Here is a 22,588-nt window from a genome sequence, read left to right on the forward strand (position 1 = left end):
CTACTGTGCCATGGAGCACATGTGTCTCCTCTTGGCAAGGGGCCCTGAGAGCTGCAGACTCACATCAGCACAACACAGCACAACCTTTTGTTCCAGGTGTTGTTGCCCAGGCTGGATAGAAATAGGGCCACGCTTAGTCTCTTCAGGAAATAAAATGTTGCTCCTTACATCAGCAAAGAGTTTGGGAGAAGAAACTTCCCATTAGCCACACTGTCCTGCTGTTAAGCACAAAAGCAAAGCACAATTACCCAAACGTCTTTTTTGGTTGGATCCATTGGGATATTTCAGTCAAACATCAACATTTAGTTTTCATCTGCTTGGGCTGGAATCGGTGCTTAATCACAAACCACAGTGATAAATGTACTATCTCCAGACACATCGATGATGCTGTTATTTTGGCTTCTGCTGCAGGCTTTTCTGACTGTAATTCCATTATTTGCTATTCATCTCTATCCTACATTGCAGAAACTACTTTTCTTTACCAGGAAAAGCTCAGATCAGACATCTACTTTGTCAAGAGAATCCACATTTTCACCCCATTTTCCAGGCAGAATAACTGAAGCAAAAGGAGGTCAGGCTACTCGCTCATTTACTCAAGGTCACAATCAACATCTGCAATGCAATCATATTGATATAAAATACCCTGGGATCCTCTTCATTGTTTTTTTTTTTTTTCCCCAAGTACTGAAATACACTCCCTTCTCCCACACCTCTGCAGAGTGACTGTATGACCATTATTGTGTTGGGTATCACATACTTGTAACGTATATTCAAGGTTACATATTCCTGTACACTCTCTTCTAGGGCCTGTGGACATCTTAAAAGACTAAGAAAGCAACTGCATGCAATACTTCATCATCTGGATCCCATTGCTGAAAGCTAAATAATGGCATTTTTGAAAGATAGAAAAAGCACACTATTTTCAAAACCCCATAAGCAGGATTATTCTAGGGAAAAAGAAAAAGAATGAAATTTAAACCCTGCAGGTCAGATTTTCATTAAGTTTGGTGTGTGGAAAAAAAAGAAAAAGAATTTCTTTAGCATTCCTGGTCTTGCACTGATCTCTTAGAACACAGAAAGCAGAACAGCATAGTCCAAGCTGTAGTGCCAACACCTGACAGGGTGTTCCTCACTCTGTGCACCCAGAGAACTGTTTCCCCTTTCCAGGTTTTGCATTTAATTTCTCAATTAAAACCTGCTAATCCTAACTGAGAGTTATAATTTGATTTGTGATTTTCCAGTTCCTGTAAATCTGGTTTGAATTGCACAACATACGAAAGCCCTCCCAAGAAGCTGCTACAGAACTCTGCTATCCAACAACAGATTAAAAAGCAAAAGTAATTTCTGATTTTTCAGCAGGCTGGAAAGCAGGACCAAAACAATGTCATTCTCAACACAGCAAAGCTGCTCCAAGCTTCCAGGTCCCAGCCGCAGTAAGAGAGGGAGCTGAAACATAGTAATCCCACTTCCTTCACCTTCCCCAGATGGTTTACTTCAACAGGATGAGCTTAAGCCAGTATTCCTGCCCTGGTGTCACTCCCCACTCCCACATCTTTTTCTTTGTAGCCAACAGGCAAACAAGCCCTTGCACCTTCATCCTTGCTTTATCAAAACCTAAACTGGTCATTGACAACCTGACTGTACCACAAGGGGTTTTTTAACTTGGAAATTATGTGGGTTTTTAGTTTTGTTTTGTTTGGTTGGCTAGTTTTTGGTGTTTTTTGTTGGTTTGTTTTGGGGGTTTTGTTGGTTGGGGTTTGATTTTCTTTGGTTTGTTTTTTAAGATTGGAAATTCTGGGAGTTTTTTAACTTGGCAATTCTGGAAAGTACAGAAAATTCCCTCTTATTGTAGAAAGAGCTGGAAAATCCTGACTCTGATTTTTATGAAGCACCACTTGAGCTGGATACAAATTCATTGGTCAGGAAATCAGGAGCTAAGAGGTTAAATTCTGATTGCTTACAAAGACACACCACAGCCAGGCACAAAAAAGTGCCAGGAAAGGCTGTGGATGGGAAATAAAGCAGAGTTTGCCGCAGTTCCTCCCCACTCAGCTCCTTGTTCTGCCTGGAACACCGCAGACACGGTCTGGCTCAAGGAGCAAATCCTTTTGTGAAAGTATTTCCAAGAAACACAGTTGTCTTTTGAATGCATTTTATAAAAAGCCAACAATCTAGATTCTTTCTTCAGGCTCATGTAACTTCAAATTGCCTTTGATTTCATTGAAAAAGATCAAAAAAAAGGGAAAACCAGCACCCACTTGGTATGTGCGAGAGCTTCTGGCAGCTTAAAACAGAGGAAACTGTTACAAAGTTTTATGTCAACTCATCTCTCCAACAGCTCACTTGGGCAGGTCCTTTTCGGTGCATTCTTCAAGAATCGGATTTTTTTTATCTAGTGAAAACACTTCAGAATTACATTTTCTTTACTGATATTTACAGTTTCAATTAGATGCGGAGAAGTAAGACAAAAACACATTGGTGCAATTCCAGGCTTGGATTCATTTTTATCTTTTATATAAACAGCAAAATTAAGGATGTGTCAGTGAACATTTCTATTATTCCCAACCAGTTCTTCAGTTCAAACCATGTCCAGGAGTTTTCTCTACATTTCCATATGCTCTGCTAAAACGTTTAGTATTTACACAAGTGTTTGACTCTCTGTCAGAGCTGCTTGCTCGAGGGGATTCTGAACAAAAGCAGGAGATGGATGTACAAACACTCCCATCATGAGTCTTTCCCTAAATGGTATCTTTGCTACACTGTTAGCAGAAACAAAACCAGGTGCTACAAGGGGCAAATGGTCACCAGGGAGAATCAGTTACATCAGGAAGAACAAAATACATGAAGTACCTTAAGTATTGGAAAATGCATTCAGGGAATCATTTTGTTTGGAAGAGATCTTTAAGATCATCAAGTCCAACCACTAAGCCAGCACTGCCAGGTCACCACTAAATCACGTGCCTTAGCACCACAACTACAAGGCTTTAAAATCCCTCCAGGGATGGGGGTTCCACCACATCCTGGGGCAGCCTGTTCTGGGGTTTGACAACCCTTTAGGGAAGAAATTGTTCCTAATGTCCAACCTCTCCTGGCACAAATCTAGATGTTTTTCTCTTGCCCTATTGCTGTTCATTGAAAGTCTGCATAGAAACAGCAAACGTTTCCTACAGGATATACCAGATTAAAGGTTGAAATTACTTTCCCTGTATCTTCCAAAGATCTGCTCTTCACACTGATCTGAAAGACATGTCCAACACTTGGGAGCAGGCAGCCCACGAGGGACTTGGCTTCCTCCATAACAGGCCAGTTAAAAGATAAAAAGGACCCAACTGCAAGGTTGTAAAGCCAAAGGAATTGGACATTGCTGATAACTGAGAAGCTTTTAGATAACTGCTTGGATGACTGCACCTCCTCAAGGGCAGTGCCCTCTCTTCAAACCAGAGCTAATGGTGGTCAATAGCCAGAGGAACTCAAGCACTGCAGAAGCCAAACCAGAGTCACAGTCTGAATAAGCAAATCCATGCACAAGAGCCAGCTGGCTGGTAGAGAGACTGAACAGGCAGCTGGATGGATGCTCAGTGCTGGCTGCTTTTTCCAGGGAGCTCTAGGGAGATGAGAAAAGGCTCCTCAAGCATGTGGGAGAATGGGTTAAAGACACGGAAAGAGCTAAGGCACTGAAAAGAAAGATCAAGCCACAAGTACCCACAAGTAGAAAAAATAATAGGCTCAATTCCAAGCTCCATTTCTCCCAAGAATTTGTCCTTCTCTGTAATCCCATTAAGATCAGATGGCCTATGGAGATAGCTTCAATGTGTGTTTGCACAGGATTTATTCACAGAGGAAACATCTCCAAAAGGACAGTGGAGCAGCTGGTTCCAGGAACCTACATTTCAGTAATTAATCTCTTCTCTGGTCAGGCTTACTCTCTGAAAGAGCTAATTTTAGCATCTAAGTCACAACCTGTGGAAAACATTAAGGTAACACCACACTGAAAGTTACAAGTGATTGGTGACATGATGTTCAACTCCCAACTTGCCAGTTTCACAGCTAACCACTGACTGATCCAGCAAGGACACACACATTTTCCACTCTTAACTTCATGATTTCTTTTGCAGAGAAACACAGAAACAGCACAGAATTACACTTTTGATTCATTTTACTTCAGTAACTCAAACCCTTATTCTGATGGATGCACACATGGAATCACAGAATGGTTTGGGTTGGAAGGAACCTTAAAGATTATCTAGTTCCAACCTTCCTGACATGAGCAGGGACACCTCATAATAGACCAGGTTGCTCAAAGCCCCATTCAACCTTGCTTTGAACACTTCCAGCCTTAGAGCATCTGCAATGTCTCTGGGCAACCTGCTCCAGTGCCTCATCACCCTCAAAGGGAAAAATTTCTTCCTAAATCCAGCTTCTTGCAATTTGAAGCCATTACTCCTCGTCCTATCACTACATGCCTTTGTAACAAGTCCCTCTCCAACTATTCTGCAGGCCCCCTTAAAACGCTGGAAGGCTGCTAGGAGGCCTCCCTGAAATCTTCTCCGTGATGAATAACCCCAACTCAACCTGTGTTCACAGGAGAGGTGTTCCAGCCCTCTCCATGTATAACCAAGAATTGATTCTGGCCATCTCATCTCCCAACACGTATCAATACTAATGGAAAGAAAATGAGCACAGCAGCTGACAGATGAGAAGGGAGGAAAAACAAACACCAAAGGCCTGAAGCGTTCAATTCAGTTGGTTCCATACCCTGCATTTGGAGTGATCCCTAAGGCAGAAACAAGCCTGACAAACACCACAATGGCTATTTTTTTCATCAAAAACCACACATGCAGAATCTATTCTGTTTTAAGCTAACCACAAATTGGCAATAATTATTAACAGACTGCAATTGCAGAAGTAAGACACTGCACACAAATTCCTTCTGTTTAGACAGAACATTACATTTTGTTCTGAAGAGGCATCAAATTAACAGGATGAAAATGTTCATTTCTGTAATATGTATTTACTTACAGAGTTCCCCAAATTTAATATACGAATCCTGGCAGAACTGAAATAACTGAGACCCAGAACAACAAAGGATTCTGTTTCTTTCTAACTGGGAACGTGTGCACGTATGTACAGCTAACACACCTCAGCACAGGAGACCATGGTCCATGCTTCGAGCCAGCTTCAGCTGGACTACACTTAAAACAACACCCCAAGCTGGTATCAGTCTTCCCACCCAAAACATCCTGAAGTATTCATGTAACATGCTTTTTGGGGCTGAATACTCATTCTTTCTCCACCATAGCACTGCTCATTCCAGGCACTAATTCAGGCTGGAAGGATTAATTATTCAAGGAAAGGATTCACAAGCTAAAAGAGCAGGAACTGTTCATTGTTTCCTAGACACTCCATCTCCCTTAGCTCCAAACACTCCAAAGAAGACACCATGCCTGTTTCTGTCCTCCTGACACCACAGTAATGCTGTGAACAAGAGTTCAGTTACTTGAGTACTTTGGCAAAGAACTAATTTCTTATTTCACTCACAAGAGCAGAGCTGCCAGTTGGTAGTAGCTGGCAGGCTCCAATTCGCTGAAATGTTTAGCTTCTGAAATTAAATCCTGTGTTCTGCCCTTTGCTAACCTTTCTTTGGTTAAATGACCATCAAAACCACCTGCCTGTGGTTATTCAGTTCCTCTCAAGCTACACAAGGTATCATGACCTGGAACTGAGTCTGGATATGGATTCACCTGCACATTTGCTATAGTCATCTAAGAGTCATGAAGTGGTGATGTCTTTCATCAAAAGCTTGTGACTCAGGAAATGTCTTCTAGAAGTCAGAATCTCTTGAGAGTTTTTAGAAGTCAGGTGGCAATTCCCCTGGGGTGCACAGAGAAGGCAGAGATCACCAGTGCTGGCCACACTGGGTTATAAACCACTAGTAATCACCCTGCTTGCTGCACTCCCAGTATCTCAATTCATTTTTCTGAGGGTGGAAGGGTTCAGCAGCTGCTCTTAAGTGAAATGGCTCCCTCTGCACCATGCCATGCCACCCCATTTTGCTGGCCAGAGAGGTTATGGAGCAACAAACATCTTCCACATGCATTAAAACCAAATGATTCTCATAGATGGAAGAGAATGAAGTGTGGAGATAAAGACTCACATAGATCTCTTCATCTCTCATGAGCAATGAAACTGCACAAGGCTTTTTTCTGAAATGTGCTGATCTGGAATTCTGATCTATTTAAACCAGGTTTAGACCAAGTACATTAAGATGACAGTTGTAAAGAAGAAAATTCATGGAAGTGAAGAAACATCACAAACAGCTCTCTCACACTCCATTCAGATCTGCAGCCCCCCCAGGAGGGGAATGGATTGATTGAATTTATCCTGAAGTCAAAACAGAAGATGTTTTCCACTTCGGGAAGGAAGGGGTGGAAGAAGGGCAGTCGAAGAAGGAGTAACATCTGTAGAAAGACGTATTACTCAAAAAATCCCAAAGCTTTTGATACGAGGAAGAAGGGAGATAAAAAGTAGTACCAGAATATCTCAGTGTGTCAACATAAAGCAGTGGTGGCTTGTCCTCAAAAATCAAACCATGCTGAAATTTAACAGCAGTGTGCCTAATGAATTTCAAATGAGAAGAAATGGCATTTTCCACTTGGCTTCTCTCATCACTGAACTTCTCCTCTGTCACACACTGCCTTTTCCACAAACAGGTCTCCTCCCCACCCCGCCTCTCCCAGCAGCTCTTATTTTGGCAGCACTTTGGGCTGGCCAGCATTCTCACAAGGCCCCAAGTTCTTTACAGCTCTCTTCCCCACTTACTGAACTCTTACAGGTCACAGTTATTTCCAAGCTAAATCAATATCCCCCATGTTTGTAGCCAAGGCCTGAAATGGACTCTGGACTGAGCTAAATGCATTTAAGTCCAGCTCAGCTCTACTTGGGAGGATTCTGTAGCTACAGCAGCAGGAAAACACAGCCCAGCCCAGCCCAGCCCAGCTCTCAGTGCTGCAGCCAGCAGTGAGATAATGTCAGTGAGAGGAAGGGCTGAGGAATGGCACCATTCTCTTAAAGCATGACTTTAACTTGCTAGTCCTTTACACTGCTCTTGAGGCAGCTGTAGCTCACCATACTCAGCAGAACAGAACCAGACTACCAGAGCCTTGGGCCAACAGCAGCATGCACACATCAAACGATGCTGCCACCACCCAGCCTGAGCCTCTCCAGCTGCCCTGGCTGCCCCAGCTGTGGATGCTGCAGCCACGCACACACTGGTGACACCGTACAAACACCCAGGATGCAGTGGAGCACAAAGCAAATCAGCTGGATTTCTGCATCCTTCTAGTTCATACTCTGCCCTAGTGAGGCCACACCTGGAGTACTGACTGGGTCCAGTTCTGGGTTTCCCAGTTCACGAGACACAAGGAACTACTGGAGAGAGTCCAGTGGAGGCTATGAAGATTCTGAGGAGACTGGAGCATCTCTCTGCCAAGGAAAGGCTGAGAGACCTGGGCCTGTTTAGCCTGGAGAAGACTGAGAGAGGACCTTATGAATAGCTAAAGAGTGAGGGTCAAGAGGACGGGGCCAGACTCTCTTCAGTGGTGCCCAGCAACAGGACAAGGGGTAATGAGCACAAACTGGAACCCAGCAGGTTCCATCTAAATATGAGGGAAAACTTCTTTCCTGTGAGAGTGCTTGAGCCTGGACCAGGATAGCCAGAGAGGTTCCTTCTATGGAGAGATTCCAAAACCATCTGGACATTGTGATCCTGGGCAACCTGCTCTGGGTGACTCTGCTTTAGCATGGGGATGGGACTAGATCTCCAGAGGTCACTTCCAACCCCTCCCCCCCCCCCTCCCCCCCCCCCCCCCCCCCCCCATGCTGAGATTCTGTTTGCACTGTTCTGAACGGTCTCCAGTGAGTGATAGACAGCAACTACCACTCATGGAGATGTGCTCCTGGAATTGAGCTTGAGCAGCATGAGAGGACATAAGATGCTGAAGATGGACATAAATACCAGAGAACATCTCTGAAAACAGACCTAGAAGCTGCTGATCACAAATACATACATATATATAGATAGATATAAATGTTTCATATTTCCATCCAACATTACACTGTCTACTGACAACCTTGACCAAAACACCTCTACCAAGTTCTGTGTTTCAGAACAAGAAACATATTTCAAAGCATCTTCTTGAAGTCTCCAGAACTTCAAAGATATTATTGTGGATATTTCAGATAGTTCATGCAGTGCCTAGCATTTGGCATTTAAATCTATGTTCATCTCTTTATTCTTGCCCAAGGTTTATCTTTTCCTTATCATTTGTTCAAGTATTTCATACTGTGATAAACACAGGAAAGCAGATAAACAGAAATGCAAGATCTGCAGTCATGTCTGGTTTGGTGTCTGAGGACATGACAGCATGTGAGTAACTTAAGATTCCTACAACCGTAGCTCACGCAGCTCCAAAACCCCAGAGCAGTGAGGTCGTTGGGATTTTCCTCTTAACTCTCCCACCTTCCTCTGTGGGACTGGAACACTTGGACACAAAAACAAAAGAGGAAGGTCCAAGAAGCAAAATGATTGAGGGAACCATGGAAAACTGGCATTTGGTACAGCCCAGCAAAGCTAGAGCTGAGGAGAACTGCAAACAAACTGAGCATGAGTGCCTACATCTGGTTATAAATGTGCTTATTGGGCTGCTGATGGCCACAGCCTGAAAAACTTAAGTATTTGGGGGTGGGGGGTATTGGGTTTTTTGTAAATATTTGTTTTTTCTCTTTGCCTTCTTAGATTTAACCAAGCTACTTTGCCTTTTTACAGGTCAATTTTCTCCTCTTCTGAGAAGCATTTTGCATATGCATCTTAAAGAGTGGTTTTAGTCAAATGCATAAAACCACAAAGTCTTCACAAAGCACTCCCAAGGACCATTGCTTACAGAGGCTTCTCTGTGCCCCTTCAGGTATACATTGCTTAAAAATCAAACCACAGAATACCAGGTTGGAAGGCAAAGGATCATCTGGTCCAACTTTTATATAAATAACTTGCTTAAAGAAATAGCTTGCTGCTCTTGAAAAATAAAGAAAGAAATTAAGTCCTCTTATGTAGGAGGATGTTTTCATTGGTTTGAGTCCATGTTCTTCATAAGCTGTCATAAGAAATTGGTTAACAGATTGATAATGATTTCATTCCACATACTGTCACACTACACATGCTGCTGCAACACTAATAAGAAGTGAAAGCAAAACAAAATGCTCAGAGTACTAAAGTCAGATGGAGAAGATTTGCTCAGTGAAAAAAAGCTGGTTTGAAAGCCACCTCATTTTCAACAATATGCATAGTTTAAATGTGACTGCAACACTCTGCAATATGAAAACAGACCCACATCTTGGGCTCATTCTCTTCTAATTACAAAACTACATCCAGAGTCATAGCTGCTGCCTGAACCAGTGAAAATATTTTGTGCACCACTTACTACACTTCCTCTTCACACTCTAGTGTTATTCATTTATTCAAACATTGCCCTGTTTCTGTTCCTACTGGGGTCAAGCGCCAAGGCAGAAATTGGTTAAGGTCAAATAAAGCTACGTATCATAGAATCCCAGCACAGTGGGGATTGGAAAGAACCTCTGCAAATCATCTAGTCCAGCTCCCCTGCTAAAGTGAGGTCACCCAGAGCAGGTTGACAATGTCCACGTGAGTTTGGAATCTTTCCAGAGAAGGAGACTCCACAACCTCTCTGGCCAGTCTGGTCCAGTCCTTCAGCACCCTCCCAGGAAAGAAGTTTTTCCTCATAACCCTCCTGGGTTCCAGTTTGTGCCTGATGTCCCTCGTCCTGTCACTGGGCACCACTGAAAAGAGTTTGGTCCATCCTCTTGACTCCCACCCTTTAACTATTGATAAGATCCCCTCTCGGTCTTCTCCAGACTACACAACCCCAGGTCTCTCAGTCCTTCCTCATTGCAGAGATGCTCCCATCCCCTCGCAAACTTTGTAGCCTCCACTGAACTCTCTCCAGTAGTGCCCTGCCTCTTAAATTGAGGAGCACGTAACTGGACACAGTACTGCAGAATTGGACTCATTAGGGCAGAGCAGAGGGGAAAGAAGAACCTCCTGATCTGCTGTCTGGATTCTGCTTAATGCACCCCAGGAGACCATTGACCTTCTTGACCATAAGGGCACGTTGCTGGCTCACAGGGAACTTTTTGTCCACACCACCACATATGTTTATTGTTGCTTAAAAATGTCTTATTACACACTTGAATCTTCTGAGTTGAGCTGCAAGATAGGGATGTTTTGAATATTTCTGTTGAACTGTAGAGCCCTGGCTAGTCTGGGCTTTCCAAGGACATCAGAGGAAGACAGCCAGCTTGTTTCTCTTCCTAGAGCTGGCCTCTAAAAGCTGCTGAAAGTCCTCTGCATTTGGGCACCCACAGACACATTCCCACCGACAAAACCTGCAAGCTGCAAATCAGAGATCCTGAAATTCTTGCTTGTTATCTACTGATAGCTCTTAGCATGCACAATGTACACATTTTTAATGGGTAATGCATGAAAATGAGAAGATGAGTGCATTGAGTTACTTAAACTAGAAAACAAAATTAACTCAAATTGTGCAACAATACTTAAGAAACACAATTCTGGAGGTGAACTTCATTATTAGATGATGAAAAAAAAAAATCTCCAACCCCTGCTTTTATTATTTTCACTGCTTTTAGAAGGCAAAAACTTCAGTTACAAACTAAGCAGCCATCCTGCAACTTGGCCACAGGGGGGGTTATAGAATCACAGAGTTGTTTTGGTTGGAAGAGATCTTTCAGATCATCAATTAGAACTGTTGACCCAGCGCTGTCAAGTTACCACTAAACCATGTCCCTCAACACCACATTTACATGTCTTTTAAATCCCTCCAGGGATGGGGACTCCACCATTTCCCTGGCAGCCTCTGCCAGGGCTTGACAACTCTTTTGGGGAAGACGTATTTCCTAATGCCTAACCTAAACCTCTCCTGGCACAGCATGAGGCCATATTCTTATCCTATTGCTTGTCACCTGGGAGAAGAGACCAGCCCCCACCTTGCTCCAATCTCTTCAGGTAGTTGTAGAGCTTCCTCCAGCCTCTTTCTCTCCAGGCTAAACATCTCCAGGTCTCTCAGTCACTCCTCATAAGACTTGTACTCCAGACCCTTCACCAGCTTCATCGCCCTTCTTTGGACACATTCCAGCATCTCAATGTCCTTCTTGGAGTGAGGGCCCCAAAACTGAACACAGTATTCGTATAGTGCAGCCTCACCAGTGCTGAGTACAGAGGGGTAATCACTGCCCTGGTCCTGCTGGCTACACTATTCCTGATACAGGCCAGGATGCTCCTGGTTTCTTGGCCACCTGGGCACATGCTGGCTCATCTTCAGCCAGCTTTCAACCAACACTCCCAGGTTCTTTTCTACTAGGCAGCTTCCCAGTGACTCTTCCCCAAGCCTGGAGTGTTGATAAAGTTGTTGTGACCCAAACCTTTCTTACTTCTGTAACTGGAAAGAGGAGATAAAACCCCTGCAAGCTGTCTCTTTTCAGAGATGAAAAACTGAATAAAGAGAGTAGCATTGTCACCTTGCTGTTGCTGTGCTCAAACTAAAACATCAGTTGGAGTTAACAGTATTTTATTCCAAAACATTTCACCATGTTTTTGTGTAGCTAGTTACTGAGGGGGAACAGAGTGTGTGGACAAGAGGATGATCTCCTTAAACATCATGCTTTGCTCTTATCTTCCATACAAATCTCAGCTGCCACTGTTCATAATAAATCACATTAAAAAAAAAAACAAACAAAAAGAGTGACCTACCAGATAAAGCTCATCTTCTTTTCAAGTCACAAATGCAAAGCATCATCCTAAATGTTAGTGCCCCCACTTCAAATACCAAACAACTTCACATAACCCCATGAACTAAAGTGTCTTCCTTCAGGCATCTTTCTCCCTTTTCTTGAAGAAACAGCACATACAGTCATTTGCATTCTCTCAATACAGGGTTTTCATATATCAAACCTCACCATCTCATGGACTTCTTTTGAAAACATACTCTTATCTCAACCAAAACAGATATACTCTCAAAGGTACAGAAAACAAGACAGTCTATTAAATGCAGAGCCACTGAAGACGATGATTTGACCCATACATCTAGTTAAGAGATTGTTTGGGTATTTATTTTGCACACCCCTGGCAACTCTCTGCATTGTGCCAAAGAGAAGATGACATACAATAGCCACTGAAAGAGAATTTCCAGTGTTCTTTTTAACATCTTTCCCTGCTCTATGGGTCCAGCCGAGGCATAGAGCTGCTTATTAATCTGTCTGGCCCATGGAAAAGCTTAGATTTCTAAATTGGCAAAATTTCTGTGAATGAAGGCTTCATCTTGACTTCCTGCAAGGACAAGACTGTTAGAAATCCCTGCTGTGATGCCTGAAGGTTTCATACAGTCATTAATAGGTGGTCATTAAGCAATAGCTGGGAAGCTGTACTCGGGTCTCTTCCCTTTCTTTTCTCCTGGAGTGCCCCCACAGCATGTTCTGCTTGGAAAGCCACTGGCAAAAGCACTGAAGAACACTGAAGAACATTGTATGAGGATGTTTCTCTTCATAGATTAACAAGAGAAAAATGGGGCACATCTGTGGAGCTGTATACCTAGTGGAGGTATTTTAGGGTAGGTTGCTGTTCTCCCTGCCTCAGGACTGCTTTTTGTATCAAGGAAATATGGAGATTTTACTTTTGCTTCCCAAGGGACAGGCAAACTGCAAAGAACATGCAGGAGAGCCTGGGGACTTATAAGAGACATTTGAGAAAACAGCATAACCTATTTATCTCCTGAATTCAATGCTGAAAATTAACACCCTCAGTAAGGAGCCTACAGCCAGTGGCACATCAGCTACAAAGAGGAGGATCATTGCATCTGAAGGCAAGGAAAGATAGAATGCCTGATCTTCAGTTGGCAGGAACCCACAGCTACTGGTGACTGCAGCCTCACGTCAGTGTATTTCAGATGTTCTGCATTTTGGGATTTCCTGAGCACTCTTCTCTGGGCACTCCAATCACTAACTGCTCTCAGACATGAAAACTCAGGAATCTCAGTGGGCTCAGTTTAGCTTCCAGCACCTGGACAATCTGCACAGTGACACTGTGAACTAAAGTACTCTTCTGTTTGTCTACATAGACATCTGTCTTCACTCTGCTATCCAGACATAAACTTTAATGATCTACAACAGACCAAGGGGAAAAATCATCACCTCTTAGGACAGTAACATGTAACATACCTCACAGTATGAAGGTGAGGTAGCCTCCAGCCCATGCTGGTCTTGCAAGTGAATTCAGGTGAAAGTGGGACCAACCATTTCTGCCACTTTCTTCTCAACTCACCTTGGTTTCAACATCATTACCAAGCCTAACTGGCAAAGCTCAGTTGCAAATTGTTTTAGATAGTTATACAACTAATTTCTTCTAAATGAAAAGGCACAGTAATAATATGCATCTAGAATAGAAAGAAAGATGTGTGAGGGCTGACCCTTTTCCTAAGCCATCCCCTGCCCAATAGCCCTCTTCTGAATACCTGCCTGCACCTACACCACCCTCAGGACAGGACTGAACCACTCATTCTTCTCATCTCAAAGGGAGAGAAAACACACAGATCTCCTGGGACAGGGCAGCCTTTGGACAGGACAACCATCAGCGCACTAACTGTTGCTGTAGGATACATAAAGCCCCCATAGTTACAATGGGTAGATGTGTTTCAGACTGTGAAGGATCCTTGAAAGCCCACATTTAGTAGCAGGTAACAGATGACTTGATCACCTCTCCACCAGGTATCCCCAGCTCTGCAAGGTAGTGGACAGTTTCCACTGCTCTTCCCACACTGTGGTCTCACCTCTCCAAGAGCCCAGGGATCTTTCCTGTACCTCTTGGGGCCCTTCTCTCCTAGGATTTACAACTCAAAGAACTGCAACTCGAGCTGCTGGTAACTGCCTCTGGGTACAGGGAGGTTGGCACATAGTTTGCTGCCATGACACTCAAGACCTTTTCTTCAAGGACTGAAGAAAGTTGAATACATGATTACACTTAGACATGCTGGAATTTCTTCCAGACCCTTCTCATTTCATTATACTTGAATTCACTGCCAGGAAGGGGATGTTTATTTCTTTAAATGTTCTTGAGGTCATTTATTTAACCATTAAGTGGGAAAAAAAAAAAAAAAAAACAAAACCCAAAAGAAACAAACAAGAAAAACAAACAAAAACCCCAAGAGATTGTTTTAGAGATACTGGACTTAAAAGCAAGAGAAGCTTAAACATCAGCTTCACAGCGATGAAATCCCTCCTCCTCCTCCTGATGACCACTAGCCACTAGGTAACACCCTCAGCTGACACATACAGCAAGGTTTGGACTGGGTCACAACTGCTGGAGTTGCCATGACTGCACCACACACCTCCCAATGGCAGCAATGGTTTATTCAAACCACCACTATGTCTCATGACAGATGTTAAATGTTCTAATGGTATCATCGCCCACTTACAACTAAGTTACTCCCCCGTGTGATACAAGGGACTATCAGGGAGATATGCTTTAGACCTCACCATAACATATTTTATATTAAGACCCAATTTTTACCACTCAAATGTGGCACCACACAAGTGCCATGCCAACTGGAAAAAACACTATTTGCAATGTCTTGGTGATATTTTTATCATGTGATAAATTATTATCACCTCAGGGTCTGGAAACACCACACATGTATTTAGCAAAGAGGAGCAGTAACTGAGCAGTAAATGTATTCCTTGTTCTGAAACACTCATTTGTAGTGAGGAACAATCCCACCACTTATTCTTGATAAATCCATAGTGCTTATTATGTTCCCACCACACAAAAAAATAAAGCATTTGACTTGAGGAAGAACATGACCCTTGCTGACCAAGTGCCTTTCAAGCCCCCCCTTAAGAACTCACTAACCAGAAAGCAGTGATCCAGCAAACATTTCACTGGTGCTAACAGTTTGCAGCAAGGATAAATGAAGCTTTATCTGCCTATAAACTTAATATAAATTCCAACTGCATCCTGGGTGAAAGTTAAGGCTTTTTGGTTTGTTTCACTTGGCTTTGGTTTTGTTTTGGGGATGAACAGACTCAGTAAACATTTCCTCAGCTATCTGCTCTTTGGAATTCCTAGTCTGAAATAAAACATAACCACACTACAGCTCCAGCGCTGCTTATCTCACAAGTAGCATCAAAACATTATCAACAATCAAATAACAGACCATTTACTTTACAGAGAGCTTGTGTGTAGCTGTCAGCTTCACCTATAAAGTAACATTTCAGATTTGTTTGGCAACAGAGACAGCAAATCTACCAGCAACTAACCCACAGTGATGAACAGCCTGTCAGTGCCCTTTCTCTACAGAGTTAAAAGAAAAAACAATCATCCAATATCTGTATAACCATTCTGTCACCACTCTCTGCCAATTAAAGTATTCCATACCATTATGATGAGAGTCCTGGGTCTGCTCATTTCCTCATCGCTATCCAGTGGCAGAATTTCATGTGACAACTCCTCTCGCCGCCGTCGCCTGCAGATATGTGGACAGTTCCTCTGTACCACAGAACGAAAGGCTTGGAGCAGAACAATGCTGGCAGCACAACCCATATCTGCATCCTGAAGCCTAGAAAATAACTTCTATGTTTATGCTGTGTTGGAAAAACAGTGGCTCCTTGTCCCTGAAAACAGCCTACAGTGCAGCTGCAGCCAGCTCGCTCTCCAATCCCTTCCTTCAGCTCGGATCATCTGATCGCAACCAAATCGCCTGGATGCAGGCAGAGGAAAGATTTGATCCGCTGAAACTGAAACACACGCAATATTACGATGCTTTTCTCTCTCCCCCCTCCCCTCTCTGCTTCTGAATTCACATGAGGAAATGTGCTCCCTCTCTCCTACACTCTGCCGCCTCCTCTGATTCCAGCTGTGTGGAACTGAAAGTATTAAAATTCCGAGATCAGAAGAGCCAGCTGTTCATTAAACACACACACAGCATCTGCAACAACTGGCAGCATCCATTTCAATACCCGCTGAAAAAAAAAGTCATAGGCAGCAAAAGTACCAACATCTGGAAAGTTATTAGTTCTCATTATCAACGCTGATGGGTTTAAAACACTTCACCTTAGGGTGTTTTGCCACAGAAAAAAAAAAAAAAAGCTCACTGAGGGATTTGGGCTGGAATCATTTCACTTCATGCAGTTTCCTGCAGCACAGCAAGCTCATTTGAGTTGTAAATGTAACAAGTGGTAAAAACCACGCAGAAATCTGGCCTGCTTCACCCAGCTCGTGCTAAAATAGCTGGGGCTCCATGAGAAACAGCAGCATGCAGCTCCAAAAGCCTTTCAACAGAGCAGTTGTTGTGTGTTCCCACACGCACCTGCCTTCAGAGGAGTACAGCTTTACATTGATGTGGCAGACCAGCTGAGAAGGGTCTCTACTGGCAGGGTCTCACATGGAATCAAACACCAGCAGCCTTCTGAGGAGGGTAAGAAGGAAGTGCTTCAGTGCTCCATCAGTTGGAATCCAGGCAGGGAGAGGCAGCCGCCAGCAGCCAGAAGTCACAACTCACTTCCCTGACTCCTGCCTGACAAATCATTCCAGGAGCAGGCAGGGATGGATGCTCAGCAATCACATGGGTGACCTGGAAACCCAGTGAGTGCTGATGGTCCAGAGTGTAAGATAATAGCACTTGAAAGGAAGTTAGCACTAAAAATAGCCACGGAAAATGGATTTCTCTTACACGTTAGGAAAACTAAGAATTTCCAGGAGAGTTTCCAAAGAGGCTGCTTTTAAGCTAATATGTGTAACCTTATTATGTGTGCACCCAAAACTGTATTTGCCTTGCATCACAGGGCTTTCATTTCTAATGACAGCCTTAAGAGTTATCATCAGTTCCCACAGGGGCACAAGCAACCCTAAAATGTCTGTTAATGAGATCTTTGTAAATAACACTGCTCCACACAATCTCCATCAGGAATGGAACTGAAAACATTCCTTGAAAATACTTCTGGGCTTGATTAGGATTTAATTGTTCAGTGACGTGTAAAAGACATCATAATTTTAATTAAAGCATTTGCTAGAGGAGCTAAATCCTTAACTTTTGTGCTCAACAAAATCATTACCATTGCTTCTTGCCTGTGTTTCTTCAGGGGAAGCTGCTTTGAGTGCATACAAACACAGTTAGCACCCCCAGCAGGCACTGTAGAAACTCACCTGCAGCTCTCTCATTGCACCTTGCCAGCTCTTTCTCCTCAGATCTTACTGGGCACAGACCCCACATGCCTACACAATGTCCATGACTATCCCTGGCACACCACACATAAGGTCCTTGTGTCATGATTAATTAACCACTTTGACTTCTCTAACACGATTATAACAGCACAGCAGCATGGTTGGATCTGATGCCACCCATTGTTCCTGATATCCCTTACATTTCCATCACTCCCCTGCCTCCTCCAGAACCATGACTGGCACCTTGGGCACACCAAAGATACACTTGGCAACTGGGAGACCCACATTCGTACTCCAGCAGCAGCAATACAGGCCTGGATAATGTCTGCAGCTGGCTGTTATGGCAACTGCTCTGCTACCTTGGGGGCTGCCAACGCATCTCCTGTCTGTACAGCATCATGTTCTCCTCACCAGTGCTCAGCTGGGAGACCTGGCAGAGATTTTTATCAGATCCAGTTTCCATGGCACAGGCCAACAACTGCTGCATACACACACACATGGAATAGCACCCCAGGGCTCCATCCAAAGCTTCCCTCTCAGTGAAGAATCCCATTCACTTCAGTGGTCTTTGGATCAAACTATTCTCTGCCAGTGGCCCAAGTGACTTCATTACAATTATTTGTGGATTAAGCTATTATTAGATACAAGGAGGAATGACATAATGTTGGCACTTCATCTCTTAGGAGAGAAAAACGACACTCAGTCCAAAAACAAGGAAACTAAGAAGCCAGAGCTAGCTAAAAGTAGCCTCCAGACCTTGGGCAAAAATCAAGAACTGAACAAACATAATGCTCAGGGGAACAGAAACCACTGAAGAGCTAAAAGCCCCTTCTGTTTTCAGGAGATCTCACAGAAGCACGAGCTATCCCTGGAAAGGAAACCTCCCAGCCCCTTAAAATTGCCTGGACACGCAGACAGTATCAACAGCTTTGTTGTTCAAATGTCGCATCTCATTAGCACACATTATGCTCATACACCACCGGTAGCTTTGGTTACTCTTACAGTGAAGCATCAGCAACATTTTGTGTTAATTAGCACTTTAATCCAGAAACTGAATTCAGTGAAACCCCCTGGGAAGCAAAATACTCCTTTGTGCAAGCAGCTCCTTAATTCCGCATTACGAAGGCTTTGGCAACAGTGCAGGGCTAAGGAATAGCCACGCTGGAAGCCATCCGCCACCCACACTCACTCCAGCCTTAACCACCACTTCTTTCAGCTCTGCTGAGTGTAACACCAACGTGGTTTACAGGAACAGGCTGGGAAGCAGGACACTAAAGGTACCTCAATGAAAAAAAAAAAAAAAAGAAAAAAAAAATCGGAGAGGCCAGATGGCTGTTTTAGCCCAGATGACTTTGGTGACATCTTGGTAGCTGCAAGGATTGGGTCTGAGCAGCAACGAAGAATTGCAAGAACAGAAGTGGGTCACACTTGCCATGTTTTATAAAGTATGTGATAACTATGTGGAGTTCAAAGGCATGTAGATCCTCAAGCTAATAGTCATTCGTCAGCCAGCCTCAGCTTCCACAGGAAGCTCTCCAAATGGACAGCCAGGGCCTGAAGAGCTAAACTGTGTCTACCACAGAGTATAAACTCCTCACCTGCCAAGTACTGAGCTGTTTGTCTTCCTGCTGCAAGATTTTTCTAAAGATACTACAAAACATTTTCTACCACTCCCATTTCGTATCTCTTTCGCACACCACATTAAGTTTGCTTCCTTCACCCAGCTTGCTTTACTCTGTTAATTTTCCTTTCTCTCTATCATTTGAATCCATGGTTCTGGTCCAGGTGATGTATTGGAACACACAGACTGAGCACTGGGATGAGCTCATGAGCTCTTCTGCACCCAGACATCCCTGCAACCTCCCTGACTTTAAAGCACGACTTGTCTTCTTAGGAAGAGCAGAGCAAGTTTTGCAGCTTTCCAAGGCTATTGTACTGGAGTTACTATCCATATACATCATCCTGGTACAGATGATGAGCAGCTCCCCAAAATACACAAGCAATATGGCTGGGGGCTGTCACTCAGTTCTAAACATAGATCTACAGCTGCATTTTCTTTCAATGAAGCTACCCTTGGCTGACACAAACAATCCCTAACCAAACTGCCCAGTTAGTAGTACCTGGTTATAACTAGATGAGAGGGGTTTAAATCAATCACCTCTTTTCTCTTCCTTATACCTTAAGCAACAAGTAACACACTAGCATAACGTTCAGGAGCTGTGTCCAGCTCTGGAGTCAATAGTATAAGAAAGACATAAGGCTGTTGGAGTGGAACCAGGAGGCCACAAGAATGATTTAAGGGCTGGAACCTTTCTGCTGTGAGCACAGGCTCAGAGAGTTGGGGTTGTTCAGCATGGAGAAGAGAAGGTTCTGGGGAGACCTTCCTGTGGCTTTTCAGTAGATAAAGGTGCCTATCAGAAACATGGGGACAGACTTTTTAGCAGCATCTGATGTGATGGGACAAGCGGCGATGGTTTAACCTGAAAGAGAGGAGATTTAGACTACATAGAAGAAAGACTTTTTTTTTTTTTAACACTGAAGGTGGTGAAACACTGTCCCAGGTTGCCCAAAGAGGTGGTAGATGCCCTATTCCAGGTAACATTCCAAGTCAGGTTGGATAGGGCTGTGAAGTGACCTGATGTAGTAGATAATGTTCCTGCTCACTGCAAGTGGTTTGGACTAGATGGCCTTTAAGGTCCCTTCCAACCAAAAGAAGCCTAGGATTCTGTGTTCCCAGCATTGCCACAAACCCACTATAATGTCACCTGGCTCCAAAGTGAAGAACACTGCAGAAAGTGAGTGTGTGGCACCCTCTAGGGAGTAGAACATGAAAGACAAAGCACATGAAAGACTTGCTCGGTACAACAAGTAACACCGATTAAATTACTGGATTTATAAAATCCTCTCTTTACATTAAAACTCTCCCACATAACTGCACTAGCCAAACCCTTTAAAAAAGGATTCAGCTGTTCTCCACCACAGCCAGGAAAGGAAGGGTGCCGGATGAGGACTGCTGTTTCTATCCAACTTTTTGAAACACTGCATGGTTTAAGTGAAGGCCAACTGAACAGACTTGCCTTTAAAAGCAGTAAGTGACCACCTGAAGTCTCCCCGTGCAGTGCTGAGCTAGATGCAGCACACAGGGATAGAGCAGGCTACAAGAACTTGTGCCTGCTCTGACAGCACCCTTATGCTCTGGCATCTAGGTAAATGTACCCAGAACAGGTAAGCCCAGCAAGGGCTGAGCCACAGCAGACACAGGGCTACTGGGCCACTGGCAAGCACACAGGAGCTCAGGCTGCAAAATATATTCTTACAGCTCTGCTGCTTCTTGACCTGCTGAAAATGGAAACCATCACATATAGATATGGGGAAAAAAATAGTCTGATAACCACAGAAACAAGCTGCTGTGACTGCCCATGCCCACTACAGAATGATTTGGGTTGGAAGAAACCTTTAAAGGTCATCTAAAGTAACCCTCCTTTTCTCATATTGTTTTTCTCTTTCATGTCAATGGCTGTCTTATATATAAGTTATGCAAAGTACTCTTAATTACTACCACACTGTACATGGCCAGAATACAGAGGTTTCCCTGTGAGATCCTGCAGCCTTTTACTAACAGCATCAACATACTGCAACCATTTAACAAATAAGGGGGGAAAGTGACAAAAAGGGCTGAAGTTCAGGATTTACAACAGGCTAATGACAGAAGTCGAGTTACAACCCATATCTCTGGAGCTTCAACTCCTAAAGAGGGTTATCAGAATATTATCTTTATACAAAATGTGAAATAAGTTTGACTTTCATGCAAATAGTTGTCACATTCTTATTTCCAACTCAGGTGAAGCACCCTGCTGATTTTCAAGGAATTCCTCACTTTGACAGGTACTTTCAACAATTACAGCCTCTGCGAGAGCCATGGGATTATTCTCGTCTTAGATTAAGTAAAATGGGACAAATGTACTCTAGGCAGCGAAGAAAACCTCTTTATTTGAACACACTTCAGCAGCTTCTGAATCTAGAACTAAATACTCTAAGAAGCAGCTAAAGGCATTCCTGTGGTTTTAAAAAATGTAACAGGAAAAGCAAATATTTAACTTTGCACCAGGAAAAATAACAACTTACAAAGCAAATGTTTGCTTGTTTGTTTTAAAAGACCTTTTATTATCCCATAAAACACGCGGAGATGTAGTTGGAGGTCCAAAAACTCATCCTTTCTCTGGCACAACGTTAAATAAAAAAATGTAAGATAAACCTTGGGAAGAACTTTTGCCAGAAGTTCCAACTAAGGCTGGATTCACACTTTTGAAGTGTGATTTAACAAATAAGCCACAGCAGAGAAAACAGCTACTGCCCCATGGCTTCCCCTGCAAAATGCTAGCAATTATCCTCTTTCAGAAAGACCCACATTCAGTTTGCACACAACCCCTCCGGAAGCTAGAGTCGTGCTTCTAGAGAAGACTACTTCTATTCCACAAAACCTAAGGGGGAAATGTCTGAAAACCAAAACTGAAAGAGAAAGACTCCAAAACTATCACACTCGCCTGTTTTCACTCTAAGATGTTTTTGTGACATCCTACAGCTGTAACAGAGTACAACTGCTCTGTTACCTTGACAGGGTCCAAGATTTGCACCACATACAAGAACACCAAAGGCTTCTGTCTAGATGTTTCACAAAATGGTCTTAATGACTGAAGCACACCCAGCTCCACAAGAAACCACACAGGAGCAAATGCATTCTTTACTTGCTGCCCTGGCCCCAGCTCTGCCACTTGCTGTGGAGACAAACATGCAGCTCTGGAGACCAGGCAGGAACATCCCTCGGACCATTCTTACACTGCATGGCTCCAAGCAAAGTCACTGGCTAGTAATGAGGTTTTAAGAATAATAGGTAGGTTTGGACGAAATGCCATTGGTGCAGCAATGCTAAATGGTTTGAAACAATAAAATAGACTTTTTTTTTCCACCATGAATAGAATCATAGAATGCACTGGGTTGGAAGGGACCTTTAAAGGTCATCTCATCCAACCCCCTGCAGTAAGCAGGGACATCCCCAACTAGATCACGTTGTTCAGAGCCCCATAAAGCCTGACCTTGGCCAAACACTGGAACAGAGCACTAGAGAGACTGCGAGATCTCCATCACTGAAGTGTCTCAAGGGCCTGAGCAACCTTACTTAGACTTGCTTTGAGCAGGGAGCTGGACTTGACAACCTCCAGAAGTTCCTCTCAAAGAAAGTTATTCTATGGTGTTGTAAGAACAGGACTTATTCAGCCTGGCAAACCAGTC

At 43.5% G+C, this 22,588-nt stretch overlaps 1 protein-coding gene across 1 annotated transcript in view; it reads right to left on the reverse strand.

Annotated features, from left to right (window-relative positions):
- The window catches only part of DOCK10 (dedicator of cytokinesis 10), a 127,150-nt gene extending 111,471 nt beyond the window's left edge, over window positions 1-15,679 (reverse strand). The window contains exon 1 of the mRNA XM_054385942.1: window positions 15,515-15,679. Coding sequence (XP_054241917.1) covers window positions 15,515-15,679 — 165 coding nt within the window. The remainder of the gene's footprint in view (window positions 1-15,514) is intronic.
- Window positions 15,680-22,588: the final 6,909 nt, after the last annotated feature.

The sequence above is a fragment of the Indicator indicator genome, chromosome 13, assembly GCF_027791375.1.
Source record: "Indicator indicator isolate 239-I01 chromosome 13, UM_Iind_1.1, whole genome shotgun sequence".
Taxonomy (NCBI): domain Eukaryota; kingdom Metazoa; phylum Chordata; class Aves; order Piciformes; family Indicatoridae; genus Indicator; species Indicator indicator.